Source organism: Mytilus edulis, chromosome 1, assembly GCF_963676685.1.
Source record: "Mytilus edulis chromosome 1, xbMytEdul2.2, whole genome shotgun sequence".
NCBI lineage: Eukaryota > Metazoa > Mollusca > Bivalvia > Mytilida > Mytilidae > Mytilus > Mytilus edulis.
Window position 1 is genome coordinate 101839530 of NC_092344.1, and position 21586 is coordinate 101861115.

A 21586-nucleotide genomic window follows, 5' to 3' on the forward strand; every position below is an offset into this window, starting at 1 on the left:
TTATTTCAGCAAAGACGATGTCATGATCAGATACTCCTGGAAGTATTTCCACCCTTGTAAAACTATTAGATCCCTGCCTTTAAGACATATGAGACACTTTCATCCTTTTCAAACTAAAAAATATATACTATAATGTAATAGAAATATTTAAATAATAAAACTTTTCATGATACTAAAAATTAAAAAAAACTCCTTTAAGTTCATTTATACAATCAATAATGATTAAAAATTTACACATTAATCTTCCTTCGTTTAAACATAAGATGTAATGTATTGACTAATAAAACCTGAGCATGATCACAGTTCATAATAAAATAAAAATTTTCATCAGAGTTAAAAGCATTAAAAGTGTTATTCAGAGTTCTCTTATATCTGAATAAATATTACAGTCTATTAAAAAATGTTGTTCTGTCTCTATAAAATTGTCATTGCAGAAAAGACAAAGTCCATCACATAATGGAGTGGTCGGCTTAGTGAAACGTCCAGTCTCTACCGCAAGCGGCAGCGATCCACATCGAAAGTTTGATAAAATGCGTCGATGGTCACGAAAGTTGATTGTTTTAACAAATAAACTAGCTTTGTAATTGTTTTTAACCTTCTGAATGTTCCAAGCTTGTTTCCATTTACAGAATTTTTATCGTCAAAAACATCAATTAACCATTTTTCTTGATCTATAGCTGTTAATTTGTCTCATGTCTAGTACTCCTGCAACTTCTGAGTGCATGTAGAGTATACCCCTTCGTTGTTGGTTAGCATTTCAGACAAGAAAAGAGAACAAACTTACTTACATTATGTTGTTTTAAAACATTTTTTGTACTTGTTACATATTTTAATTGTGTATTGTTTATTTGTGTGATCTCATGTATTTTAATAGTAGCAATCAGATTTTACACATACTGAGATGTTACAGGTTATGTTTGTGACTTATGACCAATTGAGAATTATACTCTCCATAAAAAATTTGAATTCTAAAATATTAACATAAATGAAAAAATTGAAATTCGAATCCCATCGTCTAGAAAACATAACATGTCTTTCATTTTATTATTTCATGTATATATAAAATGAAGTTTAGTTGTGAGTTGCTGAAAGAATGCGTTTGTTCTTCCCGACGACAATGTTTCTAGGTAAGAAAGTCAGTAATTAATTTAGCTCTAAATATCGCGTTTTTGGTCAAAATGAACAAGAATCCAATCACTTCCTGTCACAAGGACACACAGACAGATTATCAATGAGTCTATACACACTTTTAATAGTATTGTGAAAGACCATTTAAACATTACATTTAGTTACCGTATCACACAAAAAACATCACAATTTTCGGTTTCATTAAGAAAAGACTCTCCAGTATGATACAAAATGTACCAATATACAGAAATTTACAACCGAAGAAGAACCCTATTAGCGATGATTACAGAATAACCGGAAGTGTTTTAGGGCTTGGTATTAATGGAAAAGTTGTAGAATGTTTCCAGAAGACAACAAATCAAAAATGTGCCTTAAAGGTATCATAAATAAAACCTATTCACAGGTGGGGGAAACATATATCGATTACAATTTTCCTAAACGAATCTTTCAAATGAGGGATAACTTTCCTTTCTCAGTGGCAGTGTTCTATGACATAAAATTTTAAATCTATCAATATGTTAATAGATTTTGAGTTATCAGTACTCAATGAACACTAGATTGTATATGTTTTCTAATATTCTGATTGGTTAATATAGCCTTGGTCAAGTTGAGTGCCAATTTAAAAGTTTTCTGGACAGTCGAATACCTAGTCCAAATAATTATGACGTCTTGAAAGGCTATTATAATTTTTTTCTTTGACGCCTTACTTCGACGTCATAATGCTGAAGCCGCCATTTTCGGTTGGACTTTGAGAGCATATTTTGCTCTCAACTTTGAGACCCGATTTAGCCATCAAATTTTCATTGAAGGCTAAAAAAAATTGCATATATAAAAATTCTTACCTTTTATGTGTTTGTTTGTGCAAAATATTTCCAATTAATCCCTACAGAAATAATAATATAAATAACAATTCCATCCGAGGCGGGAACATGTCGACTGCATTTTTTAAAACGTTTATCTGATTTCTTTTTAGGAGATTGTAAAATAAAAACTCGGTAAAATTTGGACAGACTCGAATTTCCGAAACCTTTGTTTTACATTATCCGGAAATTCAGGTCCGTCAAAATGTACCGAGTTTGGTTCAAAAATATATTTTATACTCCTAAAATGAAGCATCTTAAGGAGAAATCAGCTAAACGTTTTAATAAAGCAGTAAATTCCCTCTCAAAGTCCAACTGAAAATATGAGTTTGGCGTTATGACGTCGAAGTAAGGCGTCAAAGAAAAAAATTATAATAGCCTTTCAAGACGTCATAATTATTTGGACTATCGAATACCAAGTTCATTACATCTTTAATATAGTAAGTCTCTCTATAATGGGTTCCTTATTCTACAATAGTGTAATCATAAAAATAATATAAGGCAAGCATTACCTGTGAATGGGAGTGAAGTCTGTATGAATTATTTTTTTGTAACTTATATATAATATATAATAATATATATAAAATACTGTAATGTTTCCAATTTTGGTTCTCTTGTTAGGGATTTTACTTGGGACGTTATTTAAGTTATGACGTCATGTTCAATGTAAACAAAGAAACGCAATACATCAGGTAACGTTAATTCATATCAAAGACAAAGAATTATTAAAAATGAAATATTGGTATTGTGTTCCTTGAGTTCCTATATTTTACTAGATTACTCAAAGTCTCACGACAACGAGATCGGAAGAAGAAAATAGATTTCTGCATTCTGTGCAAATGCGGGAATTTAAAAAGCGACAAAAAAATTTGTAAGATTTTGAGTTGATTAGTACAATGAAAATTTCAGATTTTCCCAATTTTTTTTTTTATTATAATTATTGATTTTTCTACTGTAATAGGGGACTTCGCCCCAATATAAACCCTACAAAACATAATAAGATACATTTTAAACATTAGCCTTGAGTCCATTATTGCATTGTCTGACACCAAAAATTCCCCAGAATGAAATATTTTGATACCACTGTCGAGTACCAGTAACTTACTTGACTGACTTAATCCTGTTCCTCCCAAGGGGGACATAGGGCAACTAGGTCAGGTACCAGTAGCAGTATTAAAAAGTATGCGACTAATCAACATGGAACTTTTGATCTAAGTACATCATAAACTTCAAAGAGTACATTGCTATAACTTTGAGAGATAAGAATATAAAAATTATAACTATAACTTACCTTTTATGTGAGATATTTCAATTGTCTTTAGAGAGTCGATAAACTATTAATTTTTATAATCAATTTGAAAAGATTAGCCTTATCTAAATAAAGAACATTTACATATCAATGGTTCTTTTTAATTTACCCTTCTGACTCATATTCTACAGAGGAGATCAGTATGAACTGATGTTCAAAAATGAAAGATTTGAGTTCTGACAAAAAAAATGTGATAATCGAAGACAAGGGTTACTTCCAGAAACTTCTCAAGTCCCATTTGAGCTCAGTATGATATGATTAAAGTATCATTTATTTTGAATTTTCAAGTCAATATTCTTAGAGGTGTTTATTTCTATCATTATTGACATGATTGAGTTAAGTGTCTTTAGAACAGTGTTCTCCCCAGGCCATTTTAGCGTCGCAGTACCGCGAGGCTATATTTTTTCACCGTGATGCTATAATAATTCCTGCGACGCTATAATTATTTTGAAGATGCTATTTTACTTGTCCTCAATTTTGAACTTTCATCTATTATCGATTATGATCATAAAAATGATATCACCTTTAATTGTAATCCCTTTAAGTCGGACACTAAAGGCAATTAAGAGATTAAATAGCCAGGTGTTAATTGCCCTCAGGGTGATAACTGTTTGGATGCGAATATCCCAAGCTGACACTCGTGACATGACTAATACCACGTGTCTGCAATCACCAATTTGACATGGAAAAATGCAATCACAAAAACAATTCGAAATCTATGTTTTGTATTACGAAATTTCAAAGATTAAAACGATTTTTTTTTAAAAGGTCGTTTATTTGTGCAACTCTCCAAAAAATACTTTCTTTCTCTTCCGGTTATACGAGAGTGAGAATTTTGGTTTTGAGCTAAAATAAGTTTTATACTTCTTTAAAAAGTGATCATAATTGGCTTAAGTTTATGTTTAATGCATTAAAAGCGTCTTATTCATTCACAATCTCTTGTCAAACAATGTTTATTCTCGGAATCATTTTCGTAAATTTTTCTACGGCCTCCATTGCACTTTTTTGTGTAAACTACGGATCGGAACCGGACCAAATATGACAAAAATCAGCATTTTCATGATAATGACAACAGACGGACAGTAGACAGAAAAAATATACCAATAGAGAAAACTACGCATTAATAGACTATTTGTTAGATAACTTTGTTAAAAATACATATCATTTTGATGTAAAGATAAGAAACAACAGGGACTAATTCATTGAGTGCCATGAAACAATGAATTTCATAAACATGATAAAAAAAAGTTTTTAAATTGATATTTTTTTTGCTACTTTTGCTACTTTATCTTTACTTAATATAATATAAAAAAATAGTTAATTTTGTGTAATAGATATTTAGTTTTGTATATATATACAGGTTGCACTATAATGAACCATTCATTCATTTGACTTATGTGTTGGGTAACTGAAAGCACATATTTATTTTTATTTGGCACAAGAGGAAAAAAATAATTCTGTAACTATAAATGAATAAAGAAAACATAAACTGAAACAACTGTTTTTGTTGTTATAGTTTAATTGTATTCTCAGTTATGAATTGAACAATATAAACTAAAACATATAAAGGAAATAGAGCATCAACGCGACGCGACAAATGACATTAAAAAAAAATACAGTTATTTTTTTTTACGCAAAATGTGATGCTATCCAAATTTTCTGGGGAGAACACTGTAGAAGATATACCAACATATACTGAAAATGATTAAATGCATTTTTATATCCAAAATCTGATAAAATCATGTCACACGTTGTAAAACTAACTGGTTTGAAGAAAACTTTCAACTGTTACATAACATTATTATTTCTTTCAGGTCTTGCGGGATGTGCCAAAGGCGAGAAGAGAAGTTGATTTACATTGGCGGGCTTCAGGATGTCCTTATATTGTCAGAATAATAGATGTTTATGAAAATGTCTACAGTGGTCAGAGATGTCTGCTTGTAGTGATGGAATGGTAAAATAAGAATTTTTAATATTTGTGATTAGTTGTAGAATCATTCAAATTTATTAAACTTCCAGACTTTTTTGTTCCTAAGAGTAATAATTTACATCTTTCCAGTGTTCTCCCCAGGATTTTTGGATAGCGCTGTGGTAAGCGTGTAATTTTCGACAACTCTCAGTAACTTTATCGCGGCGCGCGATTTGCTTGTAATTGATTTGTTATGTGTTTTTATTATATCATGCTGTTGATGTTTCCTCTTGTTATGATGTCCTTGTCATGCTCATGGAAGTAACAGTGTACCCCTTAATGAGGCTTTGTTTGTTAATGTTATGGTCTGGATATAGAAGTCTGAAGAGTTTTTTTTTTTCTCCATTGTAAATTCATATATTAAATCCTCATACTATCTATGTATAAAACTGAAGGAAGAGTCTTTTTCCATGATGGATCTACACCAGACTGCCTATGCCAAGATTTCTTAGCACCATCAGGTAATGTTGCAGAACATGTAGGACCAACAATAAAGTCATTGTCAGCTTCTGTTTGGTTTTATAACAAACTGTAGCAGTGTACTGTTTACCTTACGACGTTTGACAGGAATTGACATTATTTAGCATAAAGATTTCTCATTTTTATGACCTAAACGTTTTATAATATTTAAATGGCCTCATCCAAGCTGGACATCGAGAAAGTAAAATTTCTCAAGTCGTATCAGCTTGGGGTTTGTTTTGCTAATCATATCCTCTCAAATTGTTATCAAATGGAAGAATTTCTGACTAAATTATAAGTTCGAATAAGGGATAATTAATATTTAAAAGACTTGATCATTTTCGGGGTTCGTATGGATAGTAAACCCGGCAAATAACTTGTAACAAACCCCTGTGTTTGATCGTTTTTAAAATCATCGTTTGTTCAAAGTTTGTAAAACAAGTTTGTGAGTGACGTCGGGAAATGCGGTCAATTCATTTCATCACATTTCATTCATATATGCCTCTATATTTTCTTTAAATTAAAAAAATCGATGTCAATGTTGAAATCTTTGTTTATTTTGATCTTCCAAAAACGCCATTTTGTAAAATTTATTAGACTGGTCCCGCGAAGTTACTTTTATACAACGGAAATAATTCATTCAAAAATCGTAAACCAGTCGATCACGTGATCCGAAGTGAAAAATAAGCGGGAAATTTGAAAAAAATTGAAAAATACGGGGAAAAAATATAGCGATGCGGTTGCGTTGGATAGCGCTGCGGTCAGTGCAATAGGACAGCGGGGAATTGAAATAGCGCTGAAAATCGCTGTCCTAAAACGGCCTGGGGAGAACACTGTCTTTCATTTTCCATAGTGGACCATTGAATTGTTCATGAATGACCCTGCATTTAAATTTTAACCCCTGATGCTGTCACAAATACAGTAGTTTATGTACACTTATATCTAATTTAAAATATGTTGTCATGATTGTATTCTAATTTTAAAATGTTTTAGCAAATAATACTTGCATACAGGTTAACATTTGTTGGAAAGATTGTCAGAAAACGCTAAAAAGTACAATATACCTTTTATATGCGAGATAAAAATATATCCAAAAAACATTTTTGAAAACAAAATAAATGATAATTGATACATGACCACAGTCATCATATAATACAAAACTGTTTTCCTTACTTAAAAGTTTTTAAATAGTTGAAAAACTATTATGTCTGCCATTTATGATCATTTAAATAATTCAAAAAGCAAGACACATTATTAGAAATTAAATGATCAGTATGGTTGGATATCATGTACACTCTTCTAACATTGATAGCTTTTTTTAGTATGGAAGGTGGAGAATTGTTCAGTCGAATACAAGAAAGAGCTGACAGTGCATTCACAGAAAGAGGTAAAAACCTTTGATTTTAATTTACATATGTGTAGACCACATGGAGAAAAATAAAAATGAAAGAAAAGATTTGTGAGGTAAATGTTATGAAACAACAGCTAAACAAACTTCAGTCAAAGCTTAAACCAAATTATGGTATCTGTAACCTTTGTTCTAAACATTTTGTAAGAATTCCAAGATAATGATCACTGAAATGTAAAACGACACACCTGTATGAATATAAGTGAGAGATGTGCACTTCATGCACTATTAGGGAGACAATATAACATTCCCATGTATTAAAGGGATTGAAATTTGTCCACTTTGTTATAAATATTGAGATTATCAGGATTAGTAACAGCAATCTTGATTTCAAGGTCTAAGAAAGTCATTGGATTATGAAAGTTTGATATAAGGTGGATACATTTCATTTATATCAATAGACAGAAAAGAATGTGTAAGCTTTAGATAGTGTTGAAAATATCTATCAAGTGTAGGTTTTTAGGGTCTAAGATCTCTTTATTGACATTTGAAACTTGTTTTCTTCTTTTTTAAACAGAGGCAGCAGAAATAGTAACTCAGGTGGCTAGTGCCATTCATTACTTACATTCCATGAACATAGCACACAGAGATTTAAAGGTAGGAATTCAAGATGATAAAATTTTAGTAGTGATCTACATAGCAATATTTTTTTTGCAAGACAGGGTATCTGTGATCCCTTGATCATATAATGTAAGCTTTATGTGTGTAGAGATATGGTTATGTGAGCTTCCTATTAAATTTCTTTAATTTTGGAAACAAACAGTTTAATGAAATCAATATTTTTTTGTAACAGAAAATCATAGTGGCAATATTTAAAAGTTACTATTTTTTTCTGTTGATCAGTATTTATTAATCAAATTCAGACTTTAGTGCTGTACCATTTAAAATCTGTCTTTAGAACCACATAGTATTTGTTGTTCTTATTTGGGGTGTTAACTTTATGTTTATATATTTGCAGCCAGAAAATTTGCTATATACAAGAAAATCTTCAGAAGGCATTTTAAAGTTGACAGATTTTGGATTTGCCAAAGAAATTACTACACATACAAAAAGTTTACAGACACCATGTTATACACCATATTATGTTGGTAGGTTTAACAATACTTTTATGTACTTTATGATACATGTACATGTATGTACATTAATTATAAATAGTTTACTGTCAGTTTCTATCTACTGTAAATTCAGAAATTATTGCTTAGAATTGAGAATGGAAATGGGGAATGTGTCAAAGAGACAACAACCCGACCATAGAACAGACAACAGCAGAAGGTCACCAAAAGGTCTTCAATGCAGCGAGAAATCCCTGCACCCCGAGGCATCCTTCAGCTGGCCCCTTAACAAATATATATACTAGTTCAGTGATAATAAATGCCATACTAAACTCCAAATTGTACACAAGAAACTAAAACTAAAAATAATACAAGACTAGCAAAGGCCAGAGGCTCCTGACTATGGACAGGCGCAAAAAAAAATGCAGCGGGTTAAACATATTTATGAGATCTCAACCCTCCCCCTATACCTCTAGCCAATGCAGAAAAGTAAACGCATAACAATACACACATTAAAATTCAGTTCAAAAGAAGTCCGAGTCTGATGTCAGAAGATGTAACCAAAGAAAATAAACAAAATGACAATAATACATAAATAACATCAGACTACTAGCAATTAACTGACATGCCAGTTCCAGACTTCAATTAAAGTCAACTTGCATTTATTATTGTGATTTGGTCATTTTAGACAAAAATGGGATTTTTTTTTTTTTTTTTAAATTCTGTTTAAGTCATATAAAAAAAATTCTAAATTTGAGTTCAAATCAAATAATTAAAAACATCGCAAATATCGGAATTTACTGTATACTATTATAGCTTATAACTTTTTATCCAACAGCAAATTAATGTCTACGTTAGATGTATAAACCGATGAACAAACCAATCTTTTGGAGATGAATGACTTTTAAAACCATCTCTGCATGCTATATGAACAATGCATAAACATTCTCTCATATCAAAATAAAAGATAATATCTGTATCATATATTAGAACGAGCCTTATTGTTGTGCTACTCGCCAATTGCAAGAATTGCATTAATAAAAAGAATTGCAAAAATTTCTGAATATTCAGTATATGAATAATATTTTTAACTTATTGTACATGTTTCTTTACAGCACCTGAAGTGTTGGGTCCAGAAAAATATGACAAATCATGCGATATGTGGTCATTAGGTGTTATTATGTATATTTTGTAAGTATAGTGTAATTCAGTCTTATATAATGCCTTATGGTTTTAATCTGGCAAACTATCAAACAGGCATATAATTTTTGCTCAAGGGGTATTATCTTCAGCAAATTGCAAAGTTTATCTGGAATTTCTGGACTGGTTCCCTAAATCTTTTAAAGACATATGTTTTACATATCATTTTCACTTGTGTCATCTATATTGAAAAAATGATCAAGTATTTCTTCATGGAAAACTGTTTTTAATTTTAAAACTGAAAATGCGCAAATTGTATAAATTGGTGTTACTGTGAATATCCCTTTATTATTTATCTCCCTTTGACTGTTTTGAAAGCTGTAAAATTAAATTTTTATATGTTTTTTTTAATCACAAATACTAGCAATCAGCCAAATTTTTTGCTGAAGTGGCAGGTAATGAGAATCGGAATTTTATTTTTCATGCATAACCGGTCACTACTACTTCTAGGTTATATTTCGTTGTGAATGTTTCCACACATGCCAAGGGTAACAATTACTTTTTGGGTCAATACTACCAAAATAACCTTAAAGTAATCCTATAAGAATAACAAGTTTCAGGTTTATAATTAATTGAAAACAGTCTAACAGTCTGTGTTTGGCAAGGGTTGCTAGTTTGTCTGATATGAATAAAAGGAGGTATTTGGTAAATATCAATGACCAAAAAAACAAGAAAAAAATGATATGAGTTTACATGGATTTTTCTAGCATTCCACAGGGTCCGGTTTTCGGACCCATTCCCAACGGCAAAAACCCTACATTTTCCCCAATTTTGGGAGTAAAATTCCCAAGTGATCACAAAATTCATTTTCATCTTTATTATTCATGACAGAGATGTTTATTTTATTCAACCGCTAGCTTTATGCCAAAAATCGCCAACAAGTAATGTGTAAATCCAAGTTGAAACATATTGAATGACAAACAACATTGACAAACAATGGCTGCCATAAATAAACAGGAAGTGTGGGAAAATACTAAAACCAGATCAAATCCGGGAACGGACAAGTATATAACTCCGGGTTTGTCAATAAAATACAGTAAATAAAAAATGAAAAGAACCAAACATGTGACAGCTATCATAGCAACACTAAAATTGAAAACCAAAAGATATATAAAAAAGAAAATAGAAACAGGATATATATATTTTATACAGAACTCAAAATATTTTAGTTCACAAATTTTCATGTCAAAAAAAAAAAAAATGTAACAATCCTTTAAGAAGTTAGAACTCATTATTTTGATACTCAAATAACTTTAATGCCATGTTGTTATATTTAAAAACAAAGAAGGTGTAGGTAGTCCTTACTTTATTTTCACCAACAAAACAAATTTAATGAACAAAACACATTAAAACTAACATCTGGTATATTGGTTGTTTTTCCCAATTTCATTGAAAAGTGCGTTAAATAATTCCCAAAACTGGCATGGGTCCCTTTTCCCAAAATACTCAGATAAACCCCTGGACTTTAAATTTAAGTTTGCAACATCAAAAAATGTAGATCTGTAGGCCTTTTATATATACTAGTACAGTATAAGGACACTTTACCAAATGTATGTTAGGTTCAAGCATTTAAAACATTTGTTCACTGATAAACGTTATAATTATACAGTTAAGTTTCACTATTTTTTTATTTGGTTTGGTTAAATTGCAATAAATTACCATTATTTGAAAATGTTATAATTTGTACTTAGATTGCACCATCTTATGAATTGAACATCAGCTGGTATATTTCAGCTTTATTACATTATGTATAATAGAAATGATTTATCCTAAGTACAATTTAATAAAAACTGTGAATGCAATACTGACATGACTGAGCAGGGGCGTAGCTAGGTATTCAGCCAACTGTAGGCACCAATCGGCAGGGGGTCTGGGGGCCGCTCAAGGCCCCCATTAGGTCCAGGGCAAAGCCCTGGTAGGGGGTTCAGGGGGGCGAAGCCCCCCGACGGAAAACGATTTTCAGCATTTCAGCTGCATAATTTGATGTACAAAAAAATTAAATTTACTGGTTATTTATTCATGATAATTTTAATATACATGATGAAAAGTTCGAAAAATTATGAATAATTCACCATTACATCTGACTAGTGAATTAGATAGCGCAATACAATCGGAAATATGAAGCAAAAAATTACATCATGCACTGCCCAGCGTAGATCAGCGTCTATCTTTCATTAAGCAGTACACCCTGTTTGGTGTGTTCATATCTATTCCATTCTGATTGATACGTAGAACTTAATTAATAGTAAAATTTGTGACGATCCTTCATTGAAGTATAAATGTGCATTTCATCTTATATAAATAAATAAATTTTAAAAAATTTGTCACGCACGTAAAAACTGATATTACTATATAATAAAACTATCCTTTTGGCTAGACAAAAAACATCAATCTTTATTTATTCTTAAACCTTCACCCTAGCCACATAAACACATACACACAGTTCTGTTCTGTTCATACTATCGTAACAAAATTCAAGAAATTCATATTTCTCATGTTTTATCCTAGGAATTTGGACAAACAAAAAAACACAAATTTACAATAAATAAGACGGGGAGCTAGGTCTTGTAAAAGGTGTCGTCCAGGACGAAGGTCTGGAAATTTGAAAATGCCATGCATTGGAAAATGAGGAATTATTGGATAGGAGCAGAAATTTTGCCTTTCAGTAGACCAACTTCGAACTCCCCAATGAGTGGCGTTCGCTCTACAACTAGGCATCGGATTTAATGTCCCAATCCTCACCAGACGTGACTGCGTATATATTTACACATCCTGCACAGCCAAACGGACGACCAACATTGGCAAGTCGGGTGAAGGCAAAGTGGAAAGCTAGTTGAAAACTAACAACAAATTAAAGTCAAAACACTCATGTGTCTAAGTTGATGTTCGTTCAAGTTTTTGTTGATAAAAGTGAAATGATCTGAACCAATAAAGTTCTAGATTACAGATTCTATATAAGGTAAAATCATAATAACATTCATTTCTATCCGATATTCCATTCACTAAGAAAGAGAAACTATTGATAATCAAAGAGTTTTGACAACTTCACTGGCGTTCATCATTTTTTTACTGATAAAAAAAAATATTTGTGAAAAATTATGTGTAGGCACGTGCCTATAGTGCCTTACGGCAGCTACGCCCCTGCTGAGTTACTTGTTATCGTTTAAATTTTGTAAATATCCCAAAAAGAGAAATTATGCTAAAAGACACATTCTTTTAATAAAGTTTAATATTATAAAGTTTTTATTGCTTATATAGATAATAAGAGTATACATTTGTAATAAAATGTCCGTTTTTTTGTAGATTATGTGGTTACCCACCTTTTTATAGTAATCATGGTGCAGCTATTTCACCCGGTATGAAAAAAAGAATAAGGAATGGGCAATATGAATTTCCTAACCCAGAATGGAGTAAAGTATCAAAAGAAGGTATAAAAATAATTCACTCTGTCAAATATCATTATATGGTGTAAAATATTAAAAAGCTAATATTACACATTTGTAAATGAACACGTCTTCAATGTACAGTGAATTTGAATTTTTTACAATGTTTATATCTTTCTGCTTATCACACTGTATAACCTCACTTGATGCTGTTAGCATCACAATTTCCAAAAAGCATCATTACTTCCAAAAACATTTAGTTTCCAGACAGTAACTTGAGTATAAGTGTATATCAATTGTACCACAAGGTTTCATACCACAAAAGATAGGTTGGGATTTATTTAATGGGTTATTATAATTTTCCTAACTGTTTAGGAATAAGGAGGCAATTGGCCTCACCGTTATTGAATTAAGAACCCCAAACAAAGGATTTTGATGATTCTCTATAAGAACTCATGTATCAGTCTATGGATCTCTATGAAATTATACCTCAAGGTTCCATACCATAAAAGTTAGGTCGGAATTGATTTTTGGAGTTATGGCTAACCATTTAGGAAAATACTTCTCTAATATGTTGTACACATTGCTTATTTCTTTACCAATTTCAATGGGGTTTAATTCAGTCTTGAATTTTAAGGGTTCTGTAATATTCCAAATCTAACTGTGTATTAACATTAATGAACTAATGCCCTGTTTTCAAATTTGTCCACATGAGGTTCAAAGGATCAAAAATTTTACTTTGTTTAATTTTTAACAAAAAAACGTCTTTAATGGGTATTTTTGATATGCTGACTTTATATATGTACTTTGATAATACTTTTGATTTTTGACCCAGCTTTTAAGTTTGTCCACATAAGGTTCAAAGGGTCCAAATTAAACTTTGTTTGATTTCATCAAAAGTTTTAATTCTTGGTTTTCTTTGATATGCTGAATCTAATCATGTATTTATAATCTGACTTTTGAATCATAATAGGTAAATGTCCAGTTTCAAATTTTTAGGTTAATAGACCACATTTTTTCTGTGTCGGAAACCTATGCTGTGTTAAATATTTAAACACAATCCAAATTCAGAGCTGTATGAAGCTTGAATGTTGTGACCTTACTTGGCCCATTTCAAACTCTTTGGTCGTAACAAACTGTGCTTAATTGAGCATTAAAATAATATTGTATTTTGAAAAATAAAACGATTTTCATATAATTTGATTTTACATTTAAAACAAGTTTTCTTTACTTTTTTAGCAAAAGATTTAATACGAGGTTTGTTGAAAACAATTCCTGAAGAAAGACTATCAATAGAAGATGTTATGTCAAATAAATGGATATCAGTAAGTTGTTTACATTAAATGAATGGGTACCAAGTTATTTACTTGGTGCTATGTCAAATAAATGGATATTAGTAAGTTGTATTTACTTGGTGCTATGTCAAATAAATGGATATTAGTAAGTTGTTTACATTAAATGAATGGGTACCAAGTTATTTACTTAGTGCTATGTCAAATAAATGGATATTAGTAAGTTGTTTTACATGGTGGCAAGTCAAATCAATGGATATCAATCAGTATTGTTGTAAAATGTTTTTGAAAAGGGCCTTTGTACTGGTGACCAAAATGAAGGATAATTAAAAATTCTGGACAAATAATTCAGAAATAAATCATTATTTTCCTTCAAGTTCACTACAAATAAGATTATGATGATTGAAAAGTATACTACAAATACTAAATTACTCATTAAGGATGTACTTAGGTGAGGTTAGGTGAAAATTAACAAATTAAGAATTTAAAATTGATACTATAAGCTGGATCCATTAAGGATAAATATAAGCTAAAAATATTGATAGGTCATGGACCTCCTTTTCCAGATATTTGAGATTTAAAATATGGCGGGACAAGGATAGCTTGGACTTTTACCATATATTTACATTGGTATTAATTGGGTCTCAAACAAAAGAAAGAAAATCAAGAATCTTCTAAAATTTTGGTAAATGACCTTTTATGAGCTATAAAGTCTTATATGAAAAAATAAATGGGTGTTATGGGGCAAAATATTTTACATTGTGTTGTATGGAAAACACCAAGGAGTCCGAACATTTGACACAAATTCCAAAACGGAAATGAAACAGTAGCTTAATAACTGTATAGAAAGCTTCACATTGTACAATTTTGTAACTAAAAAAAGAAGTCATCCTAAAATTCTTGCAATTTTCCTGTTTTTCAAGAGTTATTGGACTTTGATCATTAAAAAAAAGAAGTTTTCCAAATATTCAAGAATAACTTATTGAATTTGATAGTGGAAAAGGATATGTTGTGGGAATAAGATATTAAATATATAAAAACACACATTTAACAAAAAGAATTTTTATTAAATTAGTGCACATCATACATGTATCTACTGAATTTTTATTCTTAGGACAATACAATTGTACCTGATACACCTTTGTTTTCTGCAAAAATACTGAAGGAAGATGAAGACATGTGGCAGGACGTTCAGGTAAGAACAAATAAAATGGAGAAAAATTGAAATAAAGATGAATTACACTCCATAGACTTACTGCTTTAAATATATATTGCCTATATCAATATCCAGATCAAAACTTACATCCATATAATACAGTACATTCCGGTTATTTGCATAGCCTATTTGTCAGACGAAATTATGCAATAAAGCGGAGTATGCTTATATCCGAAATGCCAAAATACGGAGTCAAATAACATAGATAGTGCAGATCAGTAAAGGAAATCCTGAAGAAAGATGAACGTCCATAATCCACTTACAACATATCGAATGATTATTTATTCTAATAAAAGTCATGCATTTTATTTCATTGTTTATTCTTTCAATAAAATTTATAAACACATTTAGTTTTAGTTTATTTATGTACCGACTTTTCCTTTACCTGAGATACGAAAATAAATTTGTTCTAAAAATAGATTTGTTTCTATGACCCGGATGTACAAATTATATTGTTACGCTTTGATTAAAACAAACTGTTGAACAATGCTACACAGTTTATAATTATTTGATACAATAAATGTGTAATAAACTGCCTTTATTATGCAGTATTTACCGATTGCACAGTGATGTAACACTGTTACTTTCACCTCGTTAGTTTCGTATATGCAAAGCAGCAGGTAATGGGACCCTGCATGGGTTATTTGCTGGACACGAGTGTTGAAAGTGAGAAAATATAATAATTTCAAGTAAATGTTCTTTTCAAAAAATATTAAAAATGAAAGATTGATGTATGAAATTCTTCAACCATATATAAATGCCCTGTAATATTTAACATAAATGTAGATCACCCCTAGCCAAATTACGAGGTCGCACATGGTCGGATATGACCGATAATTAGCAGGCGTTATTGTTTTAAAATACACCCAAAATGTAATCTATGAACAATGTTTGAAATGCAATCAATAATTGACACCTTTTGAGATAGAAGATCATAGAATGGTTACAACAAGTGTTTTTACAACAATCAGCTGATTGACATTTTTATGACCTCGAGGCTTAAAATAGAATATGGGAAACTTTACCTGTGTACACATCGAGGTCTTTTTTATAATCATATAAACACGAAACAAACTGTTTTAAAACTTTATTTAAATAACACAGAAGTAAATGTGAAATAATATCAAAAATTATGATGCATTCAAGAAAAATATACTTACCAAATTGCTGTTTCCGGTCAAAAATCTCGTTAGTTTTAACTCGGCATATCTAGCTGGCGATTATTTTCTATGCAATTAACCGAAATGCCACTTGTGGGGCTATGCATGTAACCGTACAATTTAACATTAGATGAATGGGAAATGGTTTTGTGCAGGAGAAAAATATGCAATTAACCGAATTATGCTATTAAGCGGTATGCAATTAAGTGGAATCGACTGTACATGCCACACATGTTAACACTTACTAAATAAGTTATTGGGCGTAACAAGAAACATATTATTTACCTTTGATGCCTCCGTCACCTGTAAAGGGCATTAAGTATTACCCTTGTCTGTCTACATCTGTTTATATGTAATCCCAAAATAGGTTTCTATTCTCTTAACTTAAGTTTGCCTCAATCAAATGTTATGAAACTAATACACAATGCTTAATACACAGATCCAAGTTTCAATTTTGTTGTCACTTTAACAGATCTCCAGTGATGCCCCTTTATAATGTTATATGCAGTGGGAATTTCGGTGACAGATGGACACATTATCCATTTATATTTATTTAAAGTAAATAATACTTATACTTATTGAGATCATTTATCATAGACATTGATTTAATAGCTCACTTCTTAATTCTTTGCAGGAGGAAATGACAAATGCTTTAGCAACAATGAGAGTAGATTATGAACAATGTCCAATAAAGAACTTAGCAGACTCTGACAACCCTATTCTTAAAAAACGAAAAATGAGAAACGAAGAACAAATGGTTTGAAATGTCATCAATTATTGAAGTTTTTAGTCAATTTAGTCATGTTGAGAATAGCAAAATATTCTTTATAAGTGAGGAAAACAGATTATTCAGATTGTTTTGTTCTCGATTATTTGATCGTTTTTCAAAGGATAGTTAAAAACATACTTTTGTTTTATATACTTGTTATGATATTTGTTATAGTAATATTTTAGATGAACTTTTTTTAAATGGAAACATCTATGGATATATTTTTTTCTGAATATTTATTAACAATACGTTTTAATGAAGAATGTGCATTGCATTGTATGCCAAGTCTTTAATATTCTATCAGCTGAAAAAAAAGTATTAAAATTGGAAGTTATTTCTAAATGACAAATAGTTCATTACAGTTTTGAGCTACTTTTCAAACAGAACAACAGTATTCTTCTTAATTCTGCAGGCAGGATTTCTGTCACCTTGGGACCTTGACTCATATTGTTTTTAAGTATTGTTCTTTTCCAACTAAGTCTGGAGGAAAAAAGGGAAACATGATTTTTATCAAAAGTAATCTTTTTACTTTATCCCTATTTGTATATTTTCAAAAATATATGTTGTTAAGTGAATTACAATTGACCCAGGTGATATGTTAATAATGTTGTAAAGTATTTGTGTCACATTAACATTGATAAGTTCCAGCAAGAATCATGTAATAAATGTGAACTTCCTTTCTAGTTCATTCATTCACTACATTAGTTGCAACTTAACCAGAAAAATATAATGAATTGGCATGAAGAGGGGTTTAACAGAATTTGTTTTCTAAACCCACCTTTTACAGATTCAAAAGGCTGTCAGAAGTGTTTTATACGGTGGTAATTGGTCTGGAGCCTCATTACCCCTTTTATTATTTTTTAATATGTCAATCTATCAAGCATCCCCTACCGCTTGCAAATTTTCCTTGAATAACCATTATGAGGATTTGTGATCAAATATTTGAAGGAATACCGGTACAAATAGTTCTTAAGCATTTAGTTGTTCATAATATGTCTGAAATCATCATAATTCATTTCATGATTGATGAAAGATTTTATCAAAAATGTATTTTGACAATAAATATATATAGTGACTTATTCATCATTTCTATCAACTTTTATGAAAGAAGGGAATTTTTAGAATATCTGTACAACTGACAGTGGACAAAAAATGGAAGATTTTTACAAAACAATGTGAAATTACACTTTATTATAAATATCACCTTTCTAGATTTACCACACTAGGAATGTCAAACCAGAACATTTGAAAGCCAGGGATGCATATATTTGTGGCAAGTTTAGGAGCTTTATGACCAAAATGCACCTAAAGTGAATAGTCAAATTTATTCAAAGTTAACTTTGCATTAGAGAGTTAGAAACTAATTAGTATCTTATCTCTGAATTTATCACTGGGAATTTCATGAAATATTTTTTAAATTCATGTCCACTCTTAGGCACTGACTACAATGCTTTTGATATACAACTATTCTGAAATTGTCTAGTAATGAAAAGTAAAACTTGTTTTCTCATCATACAGAAATAAATTTACCAGAACATTACAGTATTCAGAGCATTTATTACAATCTTCATCAGTTTGAGAAATATCATGCAGAGAAAAATGTTCCCACTTTTAGACAGAATATTAAGTATGCGAAAATAAACTTGGAGAAATACTTATTGTGAATAATATATTTCAAGTTTAAACAAATTAAATGATGATAGTAGAAAGATCTTGTGACATTGAGCTTAGTGTGTGGAGGGAATTCAAGAGAAAATTGCTTTTGAATCAAATATTTTTTTCCAAAAATATTACATGTAGGTGTTCAAAACAGTTGATACGAGATCTGAATGGACAGGAGATATTGCAACAGTTTAAATACAATATATAACCTCTTCATACAAAACAATGGTATACTCGCAAGGAAATTAAACATTTCCTGACATATTCATTATAATATTTGTTATACAAGTAGACACTTTATAAAAGTTTGACCTTTATTATATATATAAGACACAGTACTAAAAATAGGTTGTGACTTCATACCATTGATACTTTGTATTCAACCTTTGAAAAAACATTGATATTTTTAGTGAACATGTTTTACATTAGGAAGGCTCTTTTTCAATGAATTGAGAAATAATGTTGTATTATGGGTACTACATTGTTTTGTGTTTTCTGATGGGTCCAGACTTTATTTTAAAGGACACTGACACTGAACAAAGTTTAGGAGGACAGAAGTTGGATATCTGAACTGATCTTTTATTTTATCTAAAGGAATTTTAATTTCTAATTAAATATAAATTTTTAAGCTTTTAGAAATGTCACACTAAAAAACTAGTGTTTGGCAAAATTATTTAACACTTTCTGATTTAAAGCTTAACAAAATATTGCCATAATGGTTCCTTGAAGCTGTCTACTTCACAGCATATCTGTGAGTGTTTGCAAGGTGCAATAGAATGAAATAGCTCGTATGTTAGGTTAAACATGAAATCAAGTACAAACTTCTAATTGAAAGAGTTACTAATGTCTCTATTTGTTCATTAAATCTTGGATTGTCTATATGAACAGTTTAACTAAGATTTATTTATCTATCCAATAGCTAAGGGAATATTTGTATGGACAGCCTAACTAAGATTTGTTTATATATCCAATAGCTAAGAAGGAATATTTGGTTCACCAAACTAATGTAATATTAACCAACAACACACTTCAGATATTTAGCTGTAACTAGGACGAAAAAGTAAGGTTTTTAAATGATTTTGTGATTTCAATATGTGATTCACTATAAATTATAAGGATCTTGTTTAACTTCTTTATAAATATCATTTAGTAGTCTTTGTAGATATCAAATTTTTTTTCATGTGCTTCATATAGAGATGGGTTATGCTGACTTGTTCAGAGTTTTCAAGAACTTTCAACTTAAGACTGTATTACATGAACTTTTAATAGTGAAAGGACATTAAAGAAATTTTAAAACCTAATTTTTTTGCAAAAATAAGTTTGCTATGACTGTCTTTTCTTGTGTGAACTACTAACATAAAATTTCATACTTGAACAGCTTAACATTTATGAGTTGTAACATATGCAAATTTTTCAAATTTGTGTGATACCTACATCCTGTTTGCAAATACTTTAAATTTTGAAACATCTTAAATGGACTTGATCTTTTTCATCACACTTTTCTTTAGTACTACTGTACAGAATGATTTCATATCTAGTCAGCAGCTTATCGACGGTGTGTTGAAACGTGAGCAATTTTGAATCTGTTTGACACCTATTTCCTGTTATCTGATACTTTAAATTACAAGTGGGGGTATGCTAGGCACAACATGGTGTGCAGTATTGTTACGCATTGGAATTATATGATTTTGGTTATTTTGCTACAATTTCAGCCAATCAGCTATTTACTAATATTTACATCTGACCTATAGAGTGCAAGCAATTGGAAGTGTGGTCCAATATATTCAAGAGCTAAGGACTTCTTGATGCTTAGTTGATCAGGATTGCTGGTACTGAATGAAAGAGTTTCTTCTTTATTACCATAGTAGTAGTCCAAAAAACAGTTTTAAGATAAATAGGGATGCTTAAATAAAAATTATGAAAAGATGGCTAAGTAAATAAAATGATGCCTTCCAAAAATCAGGGCAGACATTCTACTGTTTGTCTATATGTCAAATACTCAAATTCTAAAGTAAAAGTATGAGTGTTGTATCCCCAATATTTTCTGTTATGTTAAAGTGTACATCAATATAAAATAGAAAGATGTTCTCTGTTGTTATAAGAAATACCCACAATGCTTACTTGATTTACTATATTTAGAAAGTTGTTACACTGTTTCTCATGTTTGTTATATCATTATACTTAACACAACTATATTTTGTTTCATTGTTAAGAATACTTGAACAATTAGAGAGATACTTGTGAATTGTGATATATTTTGTTCGTATGATTGAGAAAATGTAAACAATAAAATATTTGTAATTTTTGGTGTAAATTTGCCTTACTAGCTTGACATTTCTTCTGATTCCAAACATGCCTTAGAGTCTGATGTTCATTCTTCTGTTCATACTTTTTGGGCACACAGTCTTGAGTTGTTGGTATATTTCACCCTAAGAATCCATAAACAGTTAATTTTTATTGTAACTGTTCAACTTATTAAAACTAAAATTGTATGAATTATGCCAAGACCATACCATTCAAAATTATGAACAACATTTGGGTCAATTTGTTCTACATGGTCACAGTGACACTATTACTTATTAACATTGAAAATTGTTAGGTATAGTGATCATTCAAGGTTGTATTTGATTAAACCTACCTTTACACATATTATTTAAACAGAATACCTGTTTATGTTGCACTCAAAGGGCCAATGCCAGCTTTTTCCATCTCTTTGTGT

The 21586-nt window shown here is 30.5% G+C and overlaps 1 protein-coding gene across 1 annotated transcript; it reads left to right on the forward strand.

The window, feature by feature from the left end:
• Positions 1 to 1163: 1163 nt before the first annotated feature.
• Positions 1164 to 21172, forward strand: LOC139516355 (MAP kinase-activated protein kinase 2-like). Its single transcript, XM_071306421.1, has 10 exons — positions 1164 to 1505; positions 5112 to 5251; positions 7048 to 7112; positions 7651 to 7730; positions 8092 to 8221; positions 9301 to 9376; positions 12689 to 12813; positions 14008 to 14093; positions 15175 to 15255; positions 17071 to 21172. Exons 1-10 carry the CDS (start codon positions 1350 to 1352, stop codon positions 17197 to 17199), a joined length of 1068 nt encoding a protein of 355 aa, XP_071162522.1. The 5' UTR covers positions 1164 to 1349; the 3' UTR covers positions 17200 to 21172.
• Positions 21173 to 21586: the final 414 nt, after the last annotated feature.